This window comes from Plectropomus leopardus, chromosome 4 (assembly GCF_026936395.1).
Source record: "Plectropomus leopardus strain MGB_pleo_1.0 chromosome 4, ASM2693639v1, whole genome shotgun sequence".
NCBI lineage: Eukaryota > Metazoa > Chordata > Actinopteri > Perciformes > Serranidae > Plectropomus > Plectropomus leopardus.
The window spans coordinates 33,214,206-33,237,360 of record NC_142179.1 but is presented as its reverse complement, the minus strand read 5'-3'; the positions used below and the strand labels follow the sequence as shown (position 1 = coordinate 33,237,360).

Sequence of the window (23,155 nt, the reverse complement as noted above, 5' to 3'; positions counted from 1 at the left end):
GCTTAAAGCTGACTGAAATTGATATTTCCTTATAAGGAAACGTGGATTGCGTAATGGTGTCTGACGTCAGAGCAGTCACAAGACCGTGCTCGCAGAGCGGAGTGAGTGAGGCCACGGGGCAGTTGGTTCACACTTTCTGATATGTAGCGTCGCAAAGGCAGATCAGGCACCATGGCCGCAGAGAAACACCTCTTACGGGTCTTTTGGAGCGGAAGAGGCGACTGTTTTGTGTGATTTTTTTTTCAGATACCACGGCGCAGGAACAAAGCTCCCTGAGTCTGAATTTATTCTCCCAGCGGAGGGCATTGTGTGTATGTCTGCGTGGCGGCTGTTGTTATCGGCGGCAGTGTGTGGCTAGCTACACCGCGCATCTCCAGCCTCGTTAGCAAGCTAGCAAGTCAACACTGTGTGCTTACATCGCCGCTAAGCTAGCCAGGGCTGCTAGCTTGGCCGGTTTGTTTGGTGGGAGCTGGTGTGTAGGTGATGTTGTCCGTGCTGTCGTACGGTAGACTGGTTGCCAGAGCTGTCATCGGCGGACTTTCTCAAACAGACAGCCGTGACTACAGCCTGGTGACGGCGAGCTGTGGCTTCGGCAAGGATTTTCGCAAAGGCATCCTGAAGAAAGGGATGTGCTATGGGGACGACGCGTGCTTCATCGCCCGACACAGATCCGCCGATGTTTTGGGTGAGTGTGTGTTTTTTTTTTTTGCTGTAACAACATTAACCAATCAATGCGACATCAGCGTGTATAACGTTGCTATGACGTGAATGATATAAGAGGGCTGAATTGTCTTATCGTAGGTTGGATTGCACGTGAGACCATTAACATAGTGTTCTGAAGGCTCGTGGAAGTACCCACTCAGATGTGATCACATCACTTCAGTGTTTGTTTTTCAATTTTGTAATAGTCCCCTGCAACAACCGGCTGCATCTTTAACTTGTTGGTCTGATTTCTTTAAAAAAAAAAAAAAAAACATGGGGGGAAAGGCAGTAATCAAATTGGCAAGAAATGTCCCACAACTGCAAGAAATTAGTAAAAGGTGACAAGAAAAAGACCTAATTTTTTTAAAGGGGGAAATAAAACAGGAAAAATGTCCAGAAATCTACATTTAATAATAATGATAATAACAACAATAATAATAATATGTTAATTATATATTCAAAATAATGTTACAGAAAAAGTACTTTTTGGGGTCATTTCATGTTTGTTTTTTACCTTTCTTTGTTGTTGGTTTTTTTCAGGTCATTTTCTTTCTTTCTTTCTTTTTGTACCAATTTCTTGCTGACTTTTGGGCCATGTCTTAAGTTGCTCGTTGCCTTCTCCACATGTTTTTGCAAGAAATCAAACACTTGCCAGGTTTCAAAGGGTTAAACCAAGCTGCTTGCACCTAAACCTCCCCTGTGTTGTGCAGGAAATCAATTACTCACACCATCAATACCTTAACTAAACAAAAACAACAATCGGCTCAATTTAAAGTTGATTAAAATGTCTCCTCTGCACAGAGACCTTGAATCCCATATAAACAACCTGTTATTTAACATCTCTGCAGGACTGTGCAGCTCTGCTCAGTGTCAGTGTGATGATGCTTTAGGGTATCAACCAAGACAGACAAGTAAACGTAGAAATTTTGACATCCTTTCACGAAGCCAGGTTATTTTTGGAAGGGTTTGATTAGTTGCAAAGTTGTGTGTCTGCTTTAAGCAGGCCTGTTTCTCTGTTTTGGCACAGGCTGAGGAGACGCACAGGGCCATCCTTGTATGGTCAGTCCTGGGAGTAGCGAGACTAAAGTTTCCTTTCTAGGAAAATCTTTGACCTTACCAGATGTGCCTATGGGAACAAGTGCTCTTATTAACCTACACAGCAGATTGTGTTTTTATAGAGAGATTAATGAAGGCGTCTTTAAAGCATTTGGGAGATTTTATGTTTTGAAGCCAAGAGCAGTGCTGGCTCTAGCAGATTCGGCGCCCTGGGCAAGCTTCCCCTGGTTCAACCCCCCCCCCGAGTATTATCACCTTTTATATTTTCTTGTTTTCATTACAAACAAGAACAAAAGGTAATAAGAAGTCAACACCAATTTCCAGCATTTCCTTTGCTGTTACTCTAATGCTCTCTGCATACACTCCACCACACCCACCAATGCTCCTGCATGTTCTGACTGTGGCGATCTCTCACTGATAAACACATGAAGGTAAACTGCATTGCCAGGATTAGAGGTGTTACGTTTACTACAGACTGACAGGCGGCCCATTTCTATACTCATGCTTTTAACTAGTCCAGTCGTCTAATTTATTTCATTTCATTCATTCATATAATCACATATTATGGTTTTACTCTTAAAAATGTGTTTTATGCTTTTAATGTGCTTTTATAATTTTACTCTTCTTGTTTAATATATCTTTTATATTTCTACATTTTATTTCTTTTATTTGTTTCTCACCTCTGACCTGCTCTGCTACTCATTGCCAGAGCTATGGTATACATGTGTTGTATAATGATTTTTGATTTATTTTATTTTATTTATGCATATGTGGGTGTATATATCTGTATGCTGTATTTGTTTTTATATATGTATTTACATACACGTTTCTCATGAATTGTTAGGTTTTAAATACAAATAAAGCTTATTATTATTATTAGGTTTTAAGATAATTTTCCCTTTTTATTAGTTAGTTTGTTTTTGTTTTTTTCTTTTTTGTTGTCATTTTTTAAGAAGAAAAAAATAGTTTTTTGTGTGTGTGTGTTAATTTACAGTATTTGAAAGATCTCTTGACATCTGTAGATGATTGGATAAACTCACTAAACATAATCAGGAAACAGAAACAGAGATTTGATTACTTGAACACGTGTCTTTCTGTACTGGATGTTCTTTCTGCATCTTGGTGAAAGTGGCCATTGTTTTTCCTTATTGTGCAGCTGCATGGCCTTGTTCTTGCAAGATCCTCACTTGTGCACAAGTCTGAGCAATGCCAAGAATGATTATTATTTTTCGGAGCTTGTTTTTACTTAACCCCTTGAAAAAACAATTCCACTGTGGGGTTTAAAGGGCAGTATTATGTCCAATACATAATCCAATTTTACTGTTGTAAGAGAGAGTTGTTGAACTGCTTTTAAGATGAAAATGATTAATTCCAATCATAAAAAAAAAAACCTGTCTGTTTTTAGGTGTTGCAGATGGAGTAGGTGGCTGGCGGGACTATGGAGTAGACCCATCACAGTTTTCAGGTACACTGATGAAGACATGTGAGCGGCTGGTAAAGGAAGGACGCTTTGTTCCCAGTAACCCAGTGGGAGTCCTCACGACCAGCTACTACGAGCTGCTTCAGAACAAAGTGCCACTGCTGGGTGAGTACAGCCACTGGAAACACAGCATCTCTGTGTTTATAGAGAGTGTCATTCCTACCTCCACTTGTTCTAAATACACATTAAAGTAAACAGGACCTCATCAATACATTATCGAATACTCTCCTGTTTGTCTAGTTTGATGATTATAAGAGGACTGCCAAGGTTTCCTACTCAGTGCCTCCCACTCCAGCCTAATTAAGATCCATGCCTCACATTGTGCCGGACAGCACAATTCGACCTATGCTGTGTGGACGCACACTGTGCAGGCCAAAAAAACATTTTCACATGTGTTTTGGTCGGAGCACACTGTTTATGGTGAGGTTGTTTGTTCTGCCCGTTCAGTTCAGTGGTGGCTGGATGGAGATTTTTTCATCATGAGTCACAACAGACAGATCCCATTAAGAAGTCCCGGGAATGTCCCATGTCCTGACCTGCCCTTTACAATTCACTTCCAGAACCCTTCTCCTCCTTCGCACTGCTTATCGACAACAAAGCATGCACAAACGTGTCAACGTCGGCGAATAAATGTTTTGGGAACAGATCTCAGTCTCTGTGAGCGTCAGTACTTTTCCACCCCGTTATCACATGTGCAGCAGGGGAAACAACACAGTATTGTGCTGTTCCTTCACGGCAGAGGGAATGTTCTTGAGGCCGGCAGTGTACGTAATTGTGCTGCTGGAGAGAAAACGGAGAAGAAAGGGAGTGAGTCACAGTGCGTGAGGGGTTTTTAAGGTTGATCCCAGTGAGCATATTTTGGTGTGCCGAATGAATCAGCAGCAGGGTGTGGCTGCACGCTGTCCGCCTGCTCCACCAGCTCGTGTTTCCCATTTACCATCTCCCAGATGGTGGAACTCTAAAAATTCTTACAGCCGCTACGCTGATTATGGTATGTTGAGTTTGTGTATTCATTTAACCTCATTAATCAGTCTCCCAAACACACTTTAATTAGGTATCTTTTCATAAACAGAGGGTAATCTTTGAAGCCAATATAGCTGTAGAAAGTCTTTGAAGCCTATATAGCTGTAGAAAGTGGAAATGAAAAGGCATTGTTGAGAAAACTATGTCAAAAGAAAATCTAATTGACAATTTTTTAGCACCTTGGTATGGTTGTACTCTGGGTATTACGATTCTTTTCACAGTATCCATTCCTTTGAGTTGATATAAGTAAATTTAGCACCTCTAGTCCTAACCTATCTAGGTCTGTTAGGAGTAATACTTTAAATGTTGACACATTTATTGCTCCACAGCAGCAGAGGATCACTCACAGTACTGCTTTTCTATGAAAATAAATAAATAAAATAGAGCTCCTTCAAAATAAACAAAAACAAAGGAATGAGTCTTTGCGAGCTGGGCTCACCAACTCAGTTTATCCCTTTAAGTTGGAAGTTTCAAGTGCTTGACTAGTTCAGTTTCTGTGTGTGTGTTCAGTTTTCATAAATGCAACTACCCAGGTAGTGTTTAAGTGTGTGTATTCTTACCTACAAACATTCTCCTCTGCGAACAGGTCCTACGGGAGGCCACACCGCATCCCCAACAGTCCAGTCTCGCTGGGCTGGGTTCACAATCACTCAGTTTATCAGTAAATCTGGTCCTTAAAAAAAAACAAACAACACAAATAGTGCAGAATTGTAAGTTATCAGTTTTATTTCTATCATGAGACCTCATTAACTTCTTTCTTCTTCAGAGTATTTTATAACATATAACCAAAAACAGATGTCCAGTATAATGAAATATACTGCCATGTATTACAACTACAAGTGTTTTAGCACCAAAAAATATTAATAGCTTATCATGAGTTTCTATAATCCAAGGTATTTTAACAAAAAAAGAATTATCTATTTAAACCTCTTCTTATTTACAACATTACTCTTTTTAAACAGTTAATGACATCAAATGTTTTGCACTTCATGAATTATTCCTAATTTACTTAAACATGTATTTTATCATCGAAATCACTTAAATGCAATTGCAGTTACACTACAAACCATTAAAGTGGGTGAATATCACTTAAATCAAGTGCTATAATGTAAACCACATAGATGAAATGCTACTTTAATGTTTCACCACTGCTCAATCAGACCGGAGTTAGCAATTAGCTTAGCAATTAGCTCGAAACAGCATTTAACATAACATTAGCACAGGGATACAACACAAACCAAATAACTGCATTAGCAATCAGCGTTAGCATCATTTTAAACATTATTAGGATGATACAGTATGCACCAAAGTACACTGAAGACAAAAAAAGCTTCTCATAACCCCAGCTGTTTTTTAGAGAAACGTATCTGTACAAGAACTAGCTAAACAACAACAGATTAGCAAAAAAAAAACTTGCGTCACTCACTCGAGTTTCAAGCATTAATAACTCGACAGAAGTTATCTCCTTCAGGCTCACAGCGCGTATTCTAATAGAGCACCTTATTAATACTGCTATGGTTGAATAATCATGTTTTTATGATTAAATCGTGGCATAACGCCAAGACTCGCTCCATTCACGTGACTTGCATGCAATACGTCCTCGAGACGTTTTAAGACGTTTTTCAGGAAGTGATGTTATGCTCAGGTGGGCACCATACAAACGCCTCTACCATCACAGCTACTAGGAACAACATGCAACTACATATCTAAATAACACTACAGTGATGAGTAGCCCTATATTTCACAAGAGTAACATCAATGTATGGAACTTTTCAAGTTTTGATGTTTGTCACTGATATAGTTCGCGCACGTTCGACCTCTAGAGCTACACACCCCACAAACATCGTCTTCTCTGCTTTACCCGTCATAAGTTTGCTTTAATAAAGATAAACTGTTAATTTTATCACATTGATTTAGCATCTCGCTTGTATGTAGGTCGACTATTTAAGCTCAAAGCGATGTCACAGAAATGCTGCAGACTGACTGTCGCTCTTTGAGGGGCGTGTATCGGACATTCCACTTATCTCCGCAGCCTTGTGCTGCATTCATGTAGCGTCAGAATAATCTGAGAAATGACTTCCTCATCATATTTCATGGCTCACTTGAACTGTCCCTTTTGCACTTTATCAACTTGTTTTTTTGAGCAATAAATATAACATATCCTTTTTGTAGCATCTGTGATGTTTCCACAATCATTGTCAATTTGCTGTAATATTGCAGGGTTGTGCACACTGCTTAAAGCTCATGAAAACATTGAAGTCGTTCACTCACCTTATCAGGCAGCGTGAGTACTACCACACGATAACAGCGAGTGGGAGACGTCAGTGATTCATGAGCTCCTGAATGTGTGACTGGCTGACCTGGTACATACTGGACATCGAAGAAGAGAATGTTCTGTTTTATGGTTGTTACATTTACCAGCGAATGATGCAAACTGCATTTGCATTTTATTTCTAGGATGTTTCAAAACATGCATAACATTTGCATTTAAAATGAATTTTAAAAAAATGTATGTGTGTGTCTGCAGGCAGCAGCACGGCGTGCATTGTGGTTTTGGATCGGCAGAGTCACCGGCTGCACACAGCTAACCTGGGAGACTCTGGCTTCCTGGTGGTCCGGGGAGGGGAGGTGGTCCACCGCTCAGACGAGCAGCAGCACTACTTCAACACGCCCTTCCAGCTGTCCATCGCACCCCCAGGGGCTGAAGGAGCCGTCCTCAGTGACAGGTGGGACACCCAACAGGGCAGTAAATCTGCTGCCTCACAGATATCTGAATTGTTTGGGGACAGCACATATATGGACAGGTGACAGAACGAAGATGATGCATGTGTTCCTGCCGCAGGTGTGATGAAGCCGCACACATCCTGACAATACAGATCACATGCAGACATAACAAAGGCGCTTAGCTGAAACAAACTGCACTGCAGAACATTTTGTCGTGCCTGTGTTCATCACTTGCAGCAGTGTTTTGTCAGTGCAGCGACTGTACTGTGTTGAGCTGTAGTGTAACAGTGTGTCAGGGGCCACGTGCTGCTGTGTCTCGTTGCTGTGGTGTGCCAAGCAGCAGCACAGTAGACATCAGTGGAGTGCAGGGCAAGCGTTGGATGTTTGCCAAGCTTTCCCTCTTACCCGGGTCAAAGTCTGTGTGGGCTGAGGGACAAACCAAAGAGTCCACAGCCAATCCTGCACCAGCAGGCTCAGCCACCTTTTCACTCATTCTGTCTTGAACCCGGCAGATTATTTTGAGCCTCTTAAAAGCATTTCTGGAAAAAAAAAACGAAGAGAAGATGAACCATGGATGAACCTGAGCTGCATGTCACCAGTGGGACAGAATGAGTGTTTTATTTTTCTGTCTTACTAATGACCTTAAATCAGTCTTATCCAACCCATCATCACTTTCAGTTGCGGTGGATTTCGAGTGGCTCTGGAAATGACACTTCCATTTTAATTTGTGCATTTTAGTCATTTAGTTGGAAGGATTTACTCAGTGATTTACACTGAGTGCAACAGCGGATTAAGCTTCCAATCCTAGATCACTAACTCACTAGCAACCAATTGAAAAGAGTGCAGGGGTCAAAACTGAAGTGCACCTACAGCATTCTTTTGATGCAGGATACAAGGGAAATGCACCTTGAAACGTAAAATATTGCCTCATATTGTTGTGGAAAGGGAGATGGTGCTTCTGGGAGAAATTCAACATGATGCTGCATGTGTATTTTCAAGGGTAACTTTGTATTTTTCTACCTGGACCCTATTTTCTTATGTTTTTTGTGTGTATGTGACTAATGGGAACAACAATTTTTGAAACTGGTCCAATACTAAGCAGATTGCTGCAGCCAGCAGCTACGAAACAGGCTGCAATGTAACATTATAGACAATTGTGCAATGTCAATGTAGGTCCACTGTAAGTTAAGGCTGTACCCGACTGTGATCATGGCAGTCAAAAAGAATTTGGCTGTTGGAGATAAATATTTGACGATTTGTTTTGTTTTCTATACAAAGTGTCAAAGTCAGTGTGACAGCAGCGTCCACGTCGTATAAGAAACAAGCTAACAGCACTAACGACAGATCGCAAATATGCAACAACTCACTACATATCAAACAAAAGCCAGAGACTGTATCTCCGCTGTTCTCACAATCATCAAATCTGATTAGATTGAAATAAACCCTGAATTCACTCAATCATTTAGATTTGAAAATGTGCTGCATGTTAAAATTACTATGTATTTACATGGAGTCTGGCAGGTTTGCCGATAGCGACTTTGTGGCTGTTCCTGGTTAAAGTAAACAGATGTTATGCTTTAACAAAAAGGTCTATCAATGTAGTGTTCATTACTTCATGTTGTCAGACACTGGCGATGACAATCTGAGCCTGTCGGTGGCAATAACAAGCACTTTTAGTGGAAGTAAATTTGACGGTGCACAGATGCCCCGCAGGGATTACATTGCAGCCTGTTTTTTCAGCAGCTGCAGCACTTTCACTCAATACTGGACCAGTTTAGAAAACTCTTGTTTCCAGTAGTCACTTGGACACAGAAACATGGGAAAATATGTTCCAGGTTGAAAAAAAACAATAGTTAACCTTTTAATAGTAACATGGCTTCACAGCTATAAGCCCATACATTTTGCCCAGGGATTAACTTCATAATTGCAGTTGAAGATAAGATGATTCAGAGTTATCACTGTATAATTACCCAATGTGTTTGTCCTCGGTGGCATTTGAGAAATGACTTTGGCTCATGGATGTGTTGAACACACACACACACATCAACGGATGATGAATCCAAACATGGCAGCCAATTCATTTCAGTAGCAGCTGGCTCACCCAGTGCATACAGCAGAGAGGTTTCTCATGCCTCCATATCTAACTGCAGGTGTCCATGATGCATTTGTGATAGTGTCTTTCTATGGCTCCACCTGGCTCCAAGAAGAAATGCTAGTCCTTTTTCCACATGAACTGCAATTTCAGCGACATCGAAGTCAAAGCACAGGACAGGACAGGCTGTCCCTGAAGCTTTGGCTCAATGTGTCATGATGCAGCCCCCAGACAGTTTGTAATGAATATAATTCACGACTGGGTAAGGGATGTGCAACAGAGTAAGGGCACCTTCCAAGAAGTGAACTCGACCCTGGAAGACTAAGCATGCCGGATACTTTATCCTGTGTATATTTGTAGCACCCATCATCATAATTGTGGCACGTTTTATTGGAGCTGAGTGTCCCTTCCAAAACCCCATGTGATGATTCTTTGAATTTATCCTCATCCTGCGCATGTGATCAAGTTTCTGTAACTAGGGTGAAATATCAGTAGCAGCCAGGAGTCTAGCTTTTCCCACTGTAGAGTAATCAGTGAGTGTTCCTCGAGTAGAGCTGGGTTAGAGGTTCAGATTAATATACCAGGTCAGACGGGACAGATTTCCTGGACGGGGGTGTAAAAGGGAGAGAGAAGAAGCTTATGCAGGAGGCATTAATGCGGTCACAACCTTGCTGACGCTGGTGTTAGTTTGTATTTTTAGTTTTCACTGCGAGATAAAACACATTCTGAATCCTGAATCACTTAAATCACCAAAATCATTGCATGCATAGTTCTCTGCCTTACTTTACCGGGTCTGTGCCTGCAGCCCTGACGCAGCAGACAGCTCTTCCTTCGATGTCCAGCTGGGTGACATCATCCTCACCGCCACAGACGGGCTCTTCGACAACATGCCCGACTACATGATCCTGCAGGAGCTGAAGAAACTCAAGGTGAGTCACACGGAGGCTCAAACAGATTTGATGGTGGAATCAGAAATATGTCTGGAATACGAACTTCACTCTTGCTTTGTTTTTTTCTCTAAAGAACTCAAACTATGAGAGCATCCAGCAGACCGCCCGGAGCATCGCAGAGCAGGCCCACGTTCTGGCGTATGACCCCAATTACATGTCGCCTTTTGCACAGTTTGCCTGTGACAACGGACTGAATGTAAGAGGTACGTGTGTCAGTTCTGTTTGAGGAAATGGAAACTGAAGTGTACGTCCTGTTGCTCTTCAAAGGTATAGTTCTGACTTTTTTGAAGTGGGGTCGAATGGGGTATTAATCCATGGTTAGTGTATTACACACTGCAGATGGTGGTGGGCACCCCGAGTTCAGAGAAACAGGCTGGAGTCCGACACAGAAGCTAAACAATGTACTGCGGTACAGCAACACAACATATTTTTAACCACCTAAAAAAAAAGTCCCACCTGAAAAAAACCTATATGAGTGTTAGTGGATGCTATATTTAGAGTATTTTCACTGCTTTACATTTTCCATCTGACAGCTTATTTTGATGATAAAGCCTCTATGAAGCCACCAGACTCCATTAAGAGAAAAACAGTAATTTTAGCTCACTGAACACAGGAGCTTCTGGTCTACCGTGAATTAAATCTTATAAAAGCCAAAGTTACACAATACCGCATCCAAATCAACTGATCGAGGCAGCACAGGACCAACAGCTCCTGTGTTCAGCGATGTTTAATCACTGCATTTTTCATTGGAGTCTGGCTGTAAAGAGACCCAAATAACAGCTTCTTTTTTCAGTTAGAAATCACTATCTGGCCTTAAGTTGAAGCGGTGAAAATATTCTAAATATAGCCTACATTTAAACTGTATTTTTTTTTTTCTTTTTTAGGTGGCAAAAACACACTTTGCTGCTGACCCCCTTCCATAACAGTACATTGCTTAGCTTCCATGTCAGACTCTTGCCTGCTTCTCCAAACTGACATCTACTGTTTTTAATAAACTGTCTATAAAAAGGTGTCCCATACAAACCCACTTTAAAAAATCTATATGATTCCTTTTAATTAAGAGGATAATGATACATGACACAAATATTTTCTAGATTGACATGTTACATTTTTTGCGTAGTACCAGCCTAACTGTACGCTGTTCTTTTTGTCCAGGAGGAAAGCCAGATGACATCACAGTGCTGCTGTCAATAGTGGCAGAATACACCGACTAGAGTCTGTGTGGAGCTGAGACAGGGGGGCATCTGCCTCTGCAGGTGATGGACTGCTTTGATTCCTGCTGGCCAGGATGAAGGACTGAAGCCAAATGCTTCCCCCACATGCTCTGGCTCTACTCGGCCTCATCCACCCCCAGCTGACCATCACTACCCCTTTCTCCCCCCCCTAAAGAACCTCCTATATGCCCACTTCTCTGCGATCAGAGAGTGGCTGAATAAAGGGTACTGCACATCCTCTTGGCTGGGCTGCACTGTTGGCATCTTTGCAGTGTCCCTGTACTCACTGGATAATCCCATTGCCAGGGATAAGCAGTCATTGGGCACGATGGGAGATGAGGATCCTGTCTGACGGGGATAAGTCGTCTTTCTCTGACGGGTGGTTTGGGCTGGGAGGAAGTCGAGATTCAGATGTAGCCAGACGGTAGGTGTTAGACCGTTAAAACGGCTCCATGCTGGGCTGCTGAAAGGCGAAGATACAGTCCATCAGTCGTGTCATGGAGGGAACTGCACAGAAAATGGCAGCATTAGGGCTCAATAAATGGGCTGCCTTGTGCAAGCAAATGTTCCTAATGATACAAACTTTTGTCGAAAGAGCCTGGAACCTTGTATGTGGGTGCAGGGAGCATATGTTTGATAGTAGACCAGTGTGCTGTTCTGGGATGTTTAGTTTAATATTTGCGAGGATTGAGTGTATGTGACATTTATACATCCATGGTTAGTTTCTTGGCAGGGTGATCCAATAAGATTTCATGAAGAAGAGCAGCAGCTGCCTTTTCCATACCAATGTGATTCAAGTCTAGCACACATTTTGTTACTTCACGGCTGTTAGGATGAGGATTTAATAGCCTCGCCAGATACATATTTTGTCAAACTGATGCCCTCCCTTTAATCTCACAGCTGCTGCTGAAGTCTTGATTGTGATTACATGTGACGTGTCTATGAATATGTGTGATGAATGTGCTCGTCAGTGTGTCTTTTTGATATGTGTAATTAGTGTCTATGAAATGGATGTGAAGGCCACAGACTCCTCCGTTTCCACTGGGCTGATGTTGGTGTTGCAGCCTTAAACGCACAAAAAGCTTACGAAGCATATCTGAAAGAAAAAAGAAAACAGTGGAAGTCGGTCAGGTGACCAAAATGTATTTTTGTAACTTCTTTGTTCAGTGGGATTGTTGAATTTCTTTGGACTGATCGCCGCATCAAAGTAGCTTTAGAAACTGTTGTTCACAATCAGCGTTTCCTTTTTCTTCTCTCTCCCTACTGCTCTACAGCTCCAATGGCACATTCATACGTCACTGCAGAAGTGGTCATTATGTTTCCATTACATCACCGCAGATTTGCACTTGGCATTACCTACAGCTTTTACCCACAGTTTTAAAAAATTCTTAAAATTATTTTGTGTAATGTTCAAATGATGTGCCTTGTATCAGGTGTCATTGATACTGGCAAATAATTCCTTAAACCCCCAACTATGTGCCAGGTACTGGGCACAAAGCCTCAAAATGTTAAGTAGCCATAAGAGTCAAAACAGCTTTCCCATCATGCCCTGCTGTCTTAACACAAGATCCTTTCACCTGTAGTATGCTCAAGCTTTTTTTCCTCTCCTGAAATCTGCTTCTCTGCACTCAGTCAGGAGCTTAGGAATAGTGATAAAGCCATCGCACGCTTCGAAAATCCTCCCTAAGGATCTTCCGATCACTGTTTACAAACTGCACTATCTAATGGACCGTTTCCCTATTTAATCTGACAAGTTCCCACTGGAGGACTGCAGTGTAAAGTGTCATTGTGAAGTGGTGCTGATGGGCACAGAGGAGCAGTGAATGGTCAAAATGTGAGTTTTAAGTGTTAAAGCACTGAGGACAATCTAAGCAGCCTTAATATTACAAAGCAATTCTCCCAGTCAGATGGTACTGCCACTGTTCGCTTTGTGGTTCCTGCTTCCTGACTCATACCTGCCCTGACACTCTTCCCTGTCGTCTCTCATCTTCCAAACCCTTTGTTACAACCAGAGCATGTGTCTATATATATTTTGGATGTACAGTTCAATGAAGATCTAAGCTCTGTAAAAAAAAAACATTTTCAAATCTGTACAATATTTAAATAAAGAGTATAGTATTTATTATTCTGTTGTACTCGATGATTATGATTTGAACTTAAACTGATAGTTGGTTTTAGATCAGAACACTCCTTGGCAGGATTGAACAATACCTAGCAGAGGCGTTTTTGTAAAGGCCGGATGCCTCCAGGGATGTGTTTTCCCATGAAGACGTTATCACATTTAGCTCTGCTTCCAGTGTGTGTTACCTCACTGAGTTCAGGCTGCTGTTCAGGCTAGAAAAAGATAATGCTTAAGAACACCTTGTACAATTTGTGAGAGTGTACTCCCACATTCCTCACACATCAGGCATACTACCAGTTACCATCAACAGACAGGTGTGGTGTCTTCAAGCTGATGTAATGTTTTCACAGACAAGAACAAAAAGTCTCTTTTCTTACATGTTAGGACAAATCTATTTCACACTCTGAAATTATGGCAACAAATTCTTTGATATATTATTTGATAAATAATTATTCCAAATAAATGTCCAACTGCGAGGTAATACTGAAAACAATTTAGCAAAGCAAAGTTTGATCTATAAACAACAAGCTTAAAAACTGCTTAAAATACAAAATACATTAAACACAAATTACTTTAAATTCTATCATTTGGAATACAATAGAATGCTGAGGCCTACTTTTGACAACATCACGAGAAGTTATAGGGAGAAACGAGCCGTGTGTAGGAGCTCTGTTTTCAGAGTGAAGGGCTTCTTGCAACGTCGTCCTCCACATTGTCCTCTCCGTCACTGAAACATGCCAGAACAGGCAGTCTGGCAGCACCATCACTGTCCTGCTCTGAGGACAAAGCCCTGAAGAGGAGGGAGCAGATCTACAGAAAGAAAGAGACAACATGTCAGAGTACAAAAAAACTTTATTCAAAAAGAGATGATTTGTTTTAATTTTATTTGACTTTTCATTCCTTTTGGATTTTTTTTTTTTTACTGAAGAACAGGGGGCTAATGTAAATATTGATACAATAAAAGATAATATAAGTGCTGCTTCATTTCTCTAGGACACTGATCTGAAAAGATATATATCACCTCTTGAGGGGCCAAAAAATAAAGATCAACACATTTAACATGGAGAAGTCGAAGTTTGACTGTGATTCCAACAAATAGGTTGATTTATCATGATGTCAGAGCACATCAGTCAAATCCAGTGCCACCCTGCATGCCTGTTCAGTCTCACCTCACCATATGAGGTATGACTGAACAGGCACTCTGGGCATATTTCCAGTGGAGGTCAAAGTGGAGCACTTAAAGCATTTTGGCACTTCACGATGCCACACATCCTGCAAAACTGCAACGCCTGCAAGCATCAGAGAACAAACATGTAGAGGCCGTATGGAGTTCCAGTAAACTAGAATTACTGCCCTGGGGTTGTATGGATCTGTCAGTCAAATGAAGTTTACATTCTTGTCTGTGTCAAGGCCAATATGTTATTATGACAGTCGACAGTGCTTCAAATAGTAATGTTGCTCTGCTGGATATGGAAAGCTACATCCAAAATTCAGATGCTTGACATCTATACAATCGTCTCAGTTTTAAGATGGGCACCCAAGATCAGAAATTCAGTATCTGAGCAAATGTCACCCCTTATAATAGTAAATTTCATCTCATGAAAAAGAAAAAAAAAACCCTGAACAGCAAGGGAAACTGAACTATCTATATTAATGTATGTTCTGTTCCATTTAATGCTGTCCAGAAAAATAAAGAATTAAAAAAGAAAATGTCACCCCTTATGCTCTTGAGTTATGACATTGAGTAATGGCCAGAAAAGTGTTTTTGCAAAACATTATGATGTCACAGTGAAGCTAACCTTTGACCTTTTGGATATAAAAATGTCATCACATTTATGTGACATTTTGTCAGAATTAGTGTATGAATTCTTATGTTATGGCCAAAATGTGTTTCCTGAGGTCACAGTGACCTTTGACCACCAAAATCTAATTTGTTTATTACTGAGACCAAATGAACGTTTGTGCCAAATTTGAAGAAATTCCCTGATGGTGTTCCTGAGATATTGCGTTCACAAGAAAGGGACTGACAACCCCAAAACATATTGCCTCTGGCCACTGTGTCACTGGCAAGGAGGCACAAAAACCAAATCCAACAGGAAGCTCTTGTTACCGTGGAGGAAGCAGGCGTTGTGGCAGCACTGGCACAGGCCTCATCAGCTACACCAAGCCCATTAGAGCCGTCAGTCTGAGGCGGGAGCAACTTTAGAGCAGGTGGGTTGATTAAAGGGCTGCCCTGGCTAGAGGGTACCATCTCCATCTCAGCAGGAGGATCATGAGCGTTTCTGCAGTTCGCCTGACATGAACTCTCAGGTAGAGAAGCACCGTCTGCACATCTGCGAAGACACAAGACACATCCGTCTCTGTGGCAAGCTGGGTTTTTTTTTTTTTTTAAATTTTTAATCTAGACCTAATGATCAATTCCTATGCTGACAAAAATAACTGTGGCACCGTGAGCATTGTAATTGTGGTCACTGCTTTCATGTTTTATAGCTGCAAACTAACAGTTCTGTTCCTGTGCTGACAACACAGTGAAGTCACAGTGTGTCTCAGTGAAACTTGACTCCCGAGCATGAGGATTATCACTGAGCCTGGTGATGAGAGGTGGTGGTTATACTGGCATGTGTAATGGAGGGAGTGGAGATAATGTTAATGCCAGGAAATAACAAAACAAGAGGCAGGGAAATGAGGCGAATTGCACAAAGGCTGAAGGGGAAATATCACACAACACAATGACTACAAAGCTGAAAAACAGGGCATCAACTCGAATAAGCAACATGTTTTTTTTTCTTTGGAAAATTTAACTCCTGAAACCTGAGCAAACTGGCTTGATTTCTTTCAAGAAATATGGGAAAAGGCAATGAGTAGGGGAAAGAAGTAATGGCCTGAAATCAGGAAGAATTAGTAAAAGATGTACAAGTAAATAACATTTTAAACATTAAAATTAAAAAAAAAAAAACAGATCCGCCTCCATAAAAAATTAAGATAAAAAGTAAAATATAAATATATAATATATCAATATAAAATATAATAATTCTGTGAAATAATTTTAAAATTTGTAATCATGATAATTAATTATAAATATTATCTTTCCCTGGCTTTTTTTTTCCTCTTGACATTTTACCCCTCCCTTTCTTTTTAAGAATTTCATAATCTAATAATGTCTTGTGATTTGTGGAACATTTCTTTCCAAGTTGCTCATCGACTTTTTCCCCATGTTTCTGAAAGATGGAATCAAAGTAATTTGCCCAGGATTTAAAGCTTTAAATACTTGTAAAAGGCTTCTGAACGCAGCACAAGAAAAGTGATGTCGCTCAAGGTTTCAAAGAGTTAAACATATTGACTATATGTTCTAAATTTGTGTCTGTGTTGCCTTTAATAATCACAATTGTTTTGCTTTTCACCAGAGGTACAAATAAAAACAGATTGTATAAGATGATATTAATATTAAAATAGTACTAAGCAAGAACACTTGATGGTGGAAGTAATGTTGAAACAATAAATTTGTGTAATAAATAAGTGTAATAAACTTGATATTATTATCAACTTTTGAAGTTACATGCATTCAAAAATATTAAAGCACATTTTGTTTATTCACCTTTACAAAAACATCCATGAACAGGGTGTGTAGCTGTCAGCTGATACTGAAAGTAGCCTTAAGCATGGTAACAAAACAACCCTGTGCATGTAAACACACTGCGCGTCATCAACCTCAGAGAAGCACCAGACCACAAAATAAAAAAGTAAAATGAGGAAGAAGATAGCAAGAAAGTTACAAAATGTCTCCACACAAACTCGGGCTCTGCATATGTTCAGAAACAGCAGAGAGCGGGTTGTAGTTGAATTCCTGAGCTGTGGGAACAGGAGCACTGAACTGACTGCTCAAGCAAACCAAGCTAAAAATGACCCAGATGTCTGACAGTCATCCAAAGCATAGTACAACATAGAGGGTGAGTTAGCAGAGCGGGACAGTGACACTAGCAGAACAGCCAAGCAGGCTAGCATGGCTGAGATGAGAGGATTACAGATTGCCACACTGACAGGCTTCCCAGTAGCCCCACATGTCCTGGACTTGCCCTATTTATCTCGGTTACAGACATAAGGCTGTCTGTTGTAACACTACGCCCTCTTAGGAAGCTAAAAACAGTCAATGAGGGCAAACCGCCTTGACCGAGTGCCAGGAGAGAAGCTCAGGTAGAGCCCTGTGGGAAGATTCAATTATACTCTGGGATACACCGTCACAGTAGATTTGAGAAATGGGGCCCACAAAGTCTTCAGTTGCCAGTTATTGCAGACAGAATTTAAAAAGTGTGATCGGAGCATGCAGTGTTTGTTACCTGGGGGTAGTAAGGGTCTCTGCAGGCTGAGAGGGGTCCCTGCTTTCAGAGTCAACTAGAGTAGCCAGCACTACAGTCGCCTCCAGGACCATGTCCTCCACAGAGAAGCACACAGGCCTGCAAACACCAATGACATACTGACAGACATCTGACAGTGACTGAAATTTAATGAAATACTCTCCTCTTTTTAACATTAAGCAGCCAATAGAAAAACTAACCATAACTCAAAGGTCCAGTGTGTAGGATTTAGTACCACCTATGGGTAAAGTTGAAGAACTTAGGTTTCTCCCATGTGCCAAGCGTTTAGGAGAACTACGCAAAAATTAAAAAATGTGAAAACACGGAAGTGTAAACATGCAATTGGCCGTATCTACAGCCAGTGTTTGGTTTGTCTGTTCTAGGCTACTGTAGAAACAACATGGCAAATTCAAGGGAAAGGACTGGCTACGTGTGTAGACATAAACAGCTCATTTTAAGGTAATTTTTTTTTTTTTTTATAATACAAATTCTTGGCGCCTCGTGGCTTGGTGGTTTGAGCGGGCGCCCCATGTACCGAGGCTGTGTCCTCGCCGCAGCAGCCGCAGGTTCAATTCTGTCCTCAAACCTTTGCTGCATGTCATTCCCTCTCGCTCTCTCTCCCCCTTTCACACTTAAGCTGTCTTATAAAATACAGGTAAAAAAGCCCCAAAAAATAATCTTTAAAAAAATTACATTAAATTAAAAAATTTAATAATAATGATAATAATAATAATAATAATAATAATAATTCTTATCGATTTTGAATAGGCTGGTACATGACAGATTAACATATCAGATGAGAAATTCTATTGGCAACAATAAAAATAAAATGGCTATAGAATAAAGGCAATCCCTACAAGAGAGGGCACAACAAAATTTAAAAAAAAACTATAGTAATAATTTCAGTTACAAATTGATGAATAAAATAAAATAAAAGAATAGGCAGAGGAGAGGACAGAGGACAGAAGAGCAATAGTCATATTTCAGGGTTTTTGGATAGTGTAATACAATTCCATAAATCCTCCTAAATTGGTTCCTTGGCCTGGTTTCTGTCAGTCATCCTGGCCAGCGTGGATTAATATGAGGCAGTTTTTGTCATAAAATTGACCCATTCTTTCATTTCTGGGGATTTAGTTGATTGTCAGTACCTGAGTATTGCTCTAGCAGCTGGAGTGACCCCGGCCATAACAACTGAGACTTCTTCTCTTGGCATGTTATGTACTTGTGATCTGTCTCCTAGTAAACACATTCTTAGCGACACTGGCAGCGTCTTAACACCACGATTCTTATGTTCAGGTGATTAAAACCATTAAAAACTATGATATTATATACCATATCTGCCAGTAGATACCCCTAAATCATACACACTGGACCTTTAACTAGCTTAATTTGCACATGTAATCTACCATTTTAGAGACCTTTTGCTGTAATAATGTGCATTATTGTGTTCTGTATATTGTATGTATAGTGTTGTCTTTGTTTTCGTACTTCACTGCAAACTAAGTTTCCATATGGGATAGTAAATTGACTGAACTGATAAATGGTCAGTTGGTAAAAAAAAAAAATAATAATCAAACTCACCAGCCATGGTCAAAATAGGTTAAATGTAGAGGTTATCTGGTATTAATTACACACTCCGCCTGTGGTACAGCACCCCACAGACTGACGTTGAATGTCACTCAAGCTAATGATGATGAGACACTCACTTTCCTGCAGCTCCGAAGTAGACAGACACTGGAAGGCAATGTGACTCTGCAAAGGACAGTAAACCCTGGGGGGAAAAACAGAACAGCAGCAATTCTCTGACAAAAACTGGAATGTGCTTGTGTGCATCCATGTCATAACTGTGACATTTTAAAAGCAGATATGAGAGTAATGTCATTATGTGTTTACAGTGATCAGGCGAAAGAAAAATATCAATGCTCAAGTAAATTGAGGCTGACTACAAGGTAAAGCCTGGCTTCTAATCCACCCAAACCAGATTTTCCAAAACGGACAGGAACAAGAGGACTAGGCTGGCTAATGAGGATCCTCACAGCGGGGTGTCCAAGAAACATTCCAAGACATTAGGGACAAAAGTTGTGGGCGTTAATGCAGGTCAAGTCTTATTAACCAGACTAACACATGGACTGTTCATCCAGATTTCCAAGTGATTTAAAAAAATACAGAAGAAAGCAATTTTAATGGGTATGTTTAGGGCTATTTAGGAAATTACATTATATTTCTCTAAGATCTAATATTTTGATCTTTTTGATTTTTTCACTCAAAATGTAATCAGTTTAAGATCGACTTAAGTTGAGCTGGCCCTTAGTTACAACATTCCTACTTGGCTTGAATGTTACATGTTTCATAACAAACCACACAATGTGCAGCCTATAATTTCTACTACTCAGAACTTCAATTACTTTTTTATGTGGTGGTATAATATGTGTCACTTAAGTCGCACTATTTTTGCTTTAAAGATGAGTCACAACACCGAGGGGAAAGTTCACATGGAAACGATGCAGAGATCCAGGTCACTTGAGTATCCAAATTACAGGACCAGAAATATGACCTCTCAGACATGAATACTACTGGTGAGCCAGTACTCTTACACTTACACACACACACACACACACACACACACGGCAAACGCACACGCAAGGTACACATAATATTCTCATGTGACAGGATAAAAGGAGCCTCCAAAAATAACCGTTACCCTAAACTCCTTTAGACAGAAGGTAATGTCGGACTCCACTCCGACCTGAAAGTAGTCAAACTCGTCTGGGTGTAAGGACATCTCCGTGTACATAAACTTCATGTGATCTGTGACAGAAGTGCATCCAAGTCAAACATTATTTGCACAACATTTTAAGTGTTTGTCTAAATGTGGTTGAAGAATTAAATTAAATTTGCATAATCATGCTGGATTGTCAAATGTCTCAAAGCTGATGCGACTTCTTAACACTTGTGATATCTGTGACTCACGGTATTGTCATGGGCCCGAGCCAAATCACAGTGTAATGTTAGCTCACCATTTCCACCTTCATAGTAATTTCTCAGATTGACTCTCAGAGGAGTCACAGACAGAGTGATTTCCTCCTGGGACACTGGGAAATGCATCACCATATCACCAAGAAGCCTGCAGAGGTAGATCAAAACAAATGCAAAACCATGCAAAATCATTGAGCAGAGAGCCTTATGTCACTGATGTTTACGTTTATGTCCTTGTCAAAGGCTGAATAAACTGAATCGCTGCTGAATCTAGCTGGCGGTTACCCTATAACTAATTCATTTTACTGTGAATCCACTTGTCATGAAAAGCAAAGTTTATGGGTAGATTTCTGAACCTTACTGGAACTAAGATTTTATTTGCAGAAAAAAAGGGTCCGACTCCATCAAACACTCCTAAAGTTTAATTTGTTGTATACTGTATGGTAGAAAGTTCTAACTTGATAACATAATACTGAGCTGCTAACCTGGCAGGAGCTTTCAGCACATTGGGACAGAGGTGTGAAGAAAACACTGCCTGCAGAGCCTCAGTTTCCTGGAAACGCAGGTTGTGTGTCTTTGTGATGCCTATCATAAAAGCAGAGAGGAGACATTTGGAGGACACTGCCACCAAGTGTTGATAATATGAAATGCAGTGTCTGCAGCACAGAGATGAACGTCGTTAAATAAATCTGGCTAAGTAAAGAAAACGGTTCTAAGTTTTAAGAATACCATTTAAGATTTTTTTTTTTTTTGTTATTACAATCAAATAGGACAGGTCTCTACAAAGGCAGAATCTGTCCTTTACATGCACCTATAGCTTATAATACAAAATGCAATGTTTCCTACCATGCCTACAGAAAAACTGCATCATCACCCGGTCGTATGGAGCCCTGATTGATATCTGACATTTTTCCACATTACGCTCAATCGAAGTCAAACAGCGGAAAAGAGGTAGAACAGACTAAAAAAAACAAATAAACATGTTTCAGACAAGGTTGTCATGACCATTTTAACATTTCAGTCATAGAGTCTCAAAGGAAAGGGAGAAGATTATCATGTCATGAGACTGCCACTCCTGTCTCCTATATCCTGAAAAATTGAGTCTGTGTCCTATGATGTCACTTTGAGCTCTCCACAGATTATGAACCAACATGATTGATATACCTTCATGACCAGTTTGCATTTGATTGTTTCACTGCCCTGCTCTGATACTGATCCCAGGCTGTACTGCTGGAAGAACAGCGGCGAGAAGAAGAAGCAGGCATATGCAGAATGAGAAGAATTCACAGATCTCAGTGCCAGCTTAAACACAAAGAGAGAGAGAGAAACTGGTTCAGTTAAGAGGTTGTTCCTTGCTACCATTGCCTCTGAGACAGGAGGCCCAACACTATATAGACTTTGTGTAAAAATAAATAAATAAATAAATAAAAATAAAAAGGTAGGGGGCAAGCAATAACATTAGTCCTCTCTATAAAAGTCAGACTTCCTGGTTACTCCCCCGATTAACACCAAGTATAGGTGATATTTGAAGATATGACTAGATAGTGTTTCCCCTCCAGTTTTAGTTATTGCTGCTCACCCCTCTAACCATGGGATCCAACCACAGGTCATCTCCAATCCGTGACAGGGCATGAACGGCCTTCCCAAATGCTGCAACACAACCAAGCGCCACCAGAATTCAAGGTTAACAACAAACTATTGTTTACATGTGTTTAGGGTGTCTACAGGTGTAAGACGCTTAAAACTTTTAGAGTTACTTTAGGTTGATCTAAGGTTAGTTAACATTTTGCCAACAGGTAAGTAAAAGTATAAAGTCAGCATGAGGTATGGTTAAGGATGTGTGAAATCATAAATGTGGACTTAAATACAAAGAGCTTCACTTATTATGACAAAAAGACAAAAAAATCTTAAAGGATGGATAAATGAAATTAGCTAAATATTTGTTACAAAGACAACCATAAAAATTGAATTGAATTTTTCAAACTGAATTTAAGTAATTTGTTTAACCTTTTTAATGACCTACAGACACACTGGTATTGCTATCACTACGGTAGCTTTTTCTTCAATTAAATGTGGGTGAACTGCCATCATTTACTTCACTAAAATAATGGTTAGCTAGTTAGTGAAGAGCTAAGCTAAGCTAAGCTAAGCTACATTAGCCAAGCTAGCATTCTGTCATCATAACCTGTTTTTCAAGCCTCTTGAGAGCTACTACAACTTTTATACAGGTTACAGCTTTTACACTCTTTATAAAAAATGCTTAAATTCGTTACAATAAACGGAACACGGTCTTGTTAACAATCACCTTTTACGTTATTTCCTTCCAGAACGCAGTTCATATTTTCTGGTGGCTGATGTTAAAACTCAGGAGCTCGAGCTCTTCATTAGACACCGGTAAACAGCGCGCGCAGCTGTGATAGCTATCTGTCTAATTAGTTTAGCTTGGTTAAGCTCTAAAAAACAT

General features: G+C 40.3%; 2 protein-coding genes and 1 long non-coding RNA gene across 3 annotated transcripts; 1 reads left to right on the top strand and 2 right to left on the bottom strand.

Annotated features, from left to right (window-relative positions):
- Window positions 1–91: 91 nt before the first annotated feature.
- Window positions 92–13,366, top strand: pptc7a (protein phosphatase targeting COQ7 a). Its single transcript, XM_042487624.2, has 6 exons — window positions 92–685; window positions 3,164–3,343; window positions 6,789–6,987; window positions 9,883–10,006; window positions 10,101–10,230; window positions 11,183–13,366. Exons 1-6 carry the CDS (start codon window positions 484–486, stop codon window positions 11,239–11,241), a joined length of 894 nt encoding a protein of 297 aa, XP_042343558.1. The 5' UTR covers window positions 92–483; the 3' UTR covers window positions 11,242–13,366.
- On the bottom strand, window positions 3,881–5,826 carry LOC148189815 (uncharacterized). Its single transcript, XR_015776496.1, has 3 exons — window positions 5,688–5,826; window positions 4,822–4,934; window positions 3,881–4,018 (listed from the first exon to the last, which is right to left on the bottom strand). It is a non-coding gene; the product is annotated as an uncharacterized LOC148189815 (long non-coding RNA).
- rad9b (RAD9 checkpoint clamp component B) lies at window positions 13,340–23,121 on the bottom strand. The gene is made up of 11 exons (XM_042487623.2): window positions 22,997–23,121; window positions 22,271–22,341; window positions 21,856–21,993; window positions 21,538–21,652; window positions 21,177–21,276; window positions 20,733–20,839; window positions 20,417–20,523; window positions 19,422–19,486; window positions 17,698–17,814; window positions 15,474–15,696; window positions 13,340–14,173 (listed from the first exon to the last, which is right to left on the bottom strand). Exons 1-11 carry the CDS (start codon window positions 23,028–23,030, stop codon window positions 14,039–14,041), a joined length of 1,212 nt encoding a protein of 403 aa, XP_042343557.1. The 5' UTR covers window positions 23,031–23,121; the 3' UTR covers window positions 13,340–14,038.
- Window positions 23,122–23,155: the final 34 nt, after the last annotated feature.

Bases quoted from the DNA above. Each gene is read 5' to 3' on its own strand.
- pptc7a (XM_042487624.2), top strand. From the start codon at position 484: ATGTTGTCCGTGCTGTCGTACGGTAGACTGGTTGCCAGAGCTGTCATC. The intron at 686-3,163 runs GTGAGTGTGTGT...GTCTGTTTTTAG, and splicing joins CAGATCCGCCGATGTTTTGG to GTGTTGCAGATGGAGTAGGT. The intron at 6,988-9,882 runs GTGGGACACCCA...CTGTGCCTGCAG, and splicing joins GGAGCCGTCCTCAGTGACAG to CCCTGACGCAGCAGACAGCT.
- rad9b (XM_042487623.2), bottom strand. From the start codon at position 23,030: ATGAACTGCGTTCTGGAAGGAAATAACGTAAAAG. The intron at 22,342-22,996 runs GTGATTGTTAAC...GTTGTGTTGCAG, and splicing joins GGAAGGAAATAACGTAAAAG to CATTTGGGAAGGCCGTTCAT. The intron at 20,524-20,732 runs GTGAGCTAACAT...CTTCTGTCACAG, and splicing joins TTACTATGAAGGTGGAAATG to ATCACATGAAGTTTATGTAC.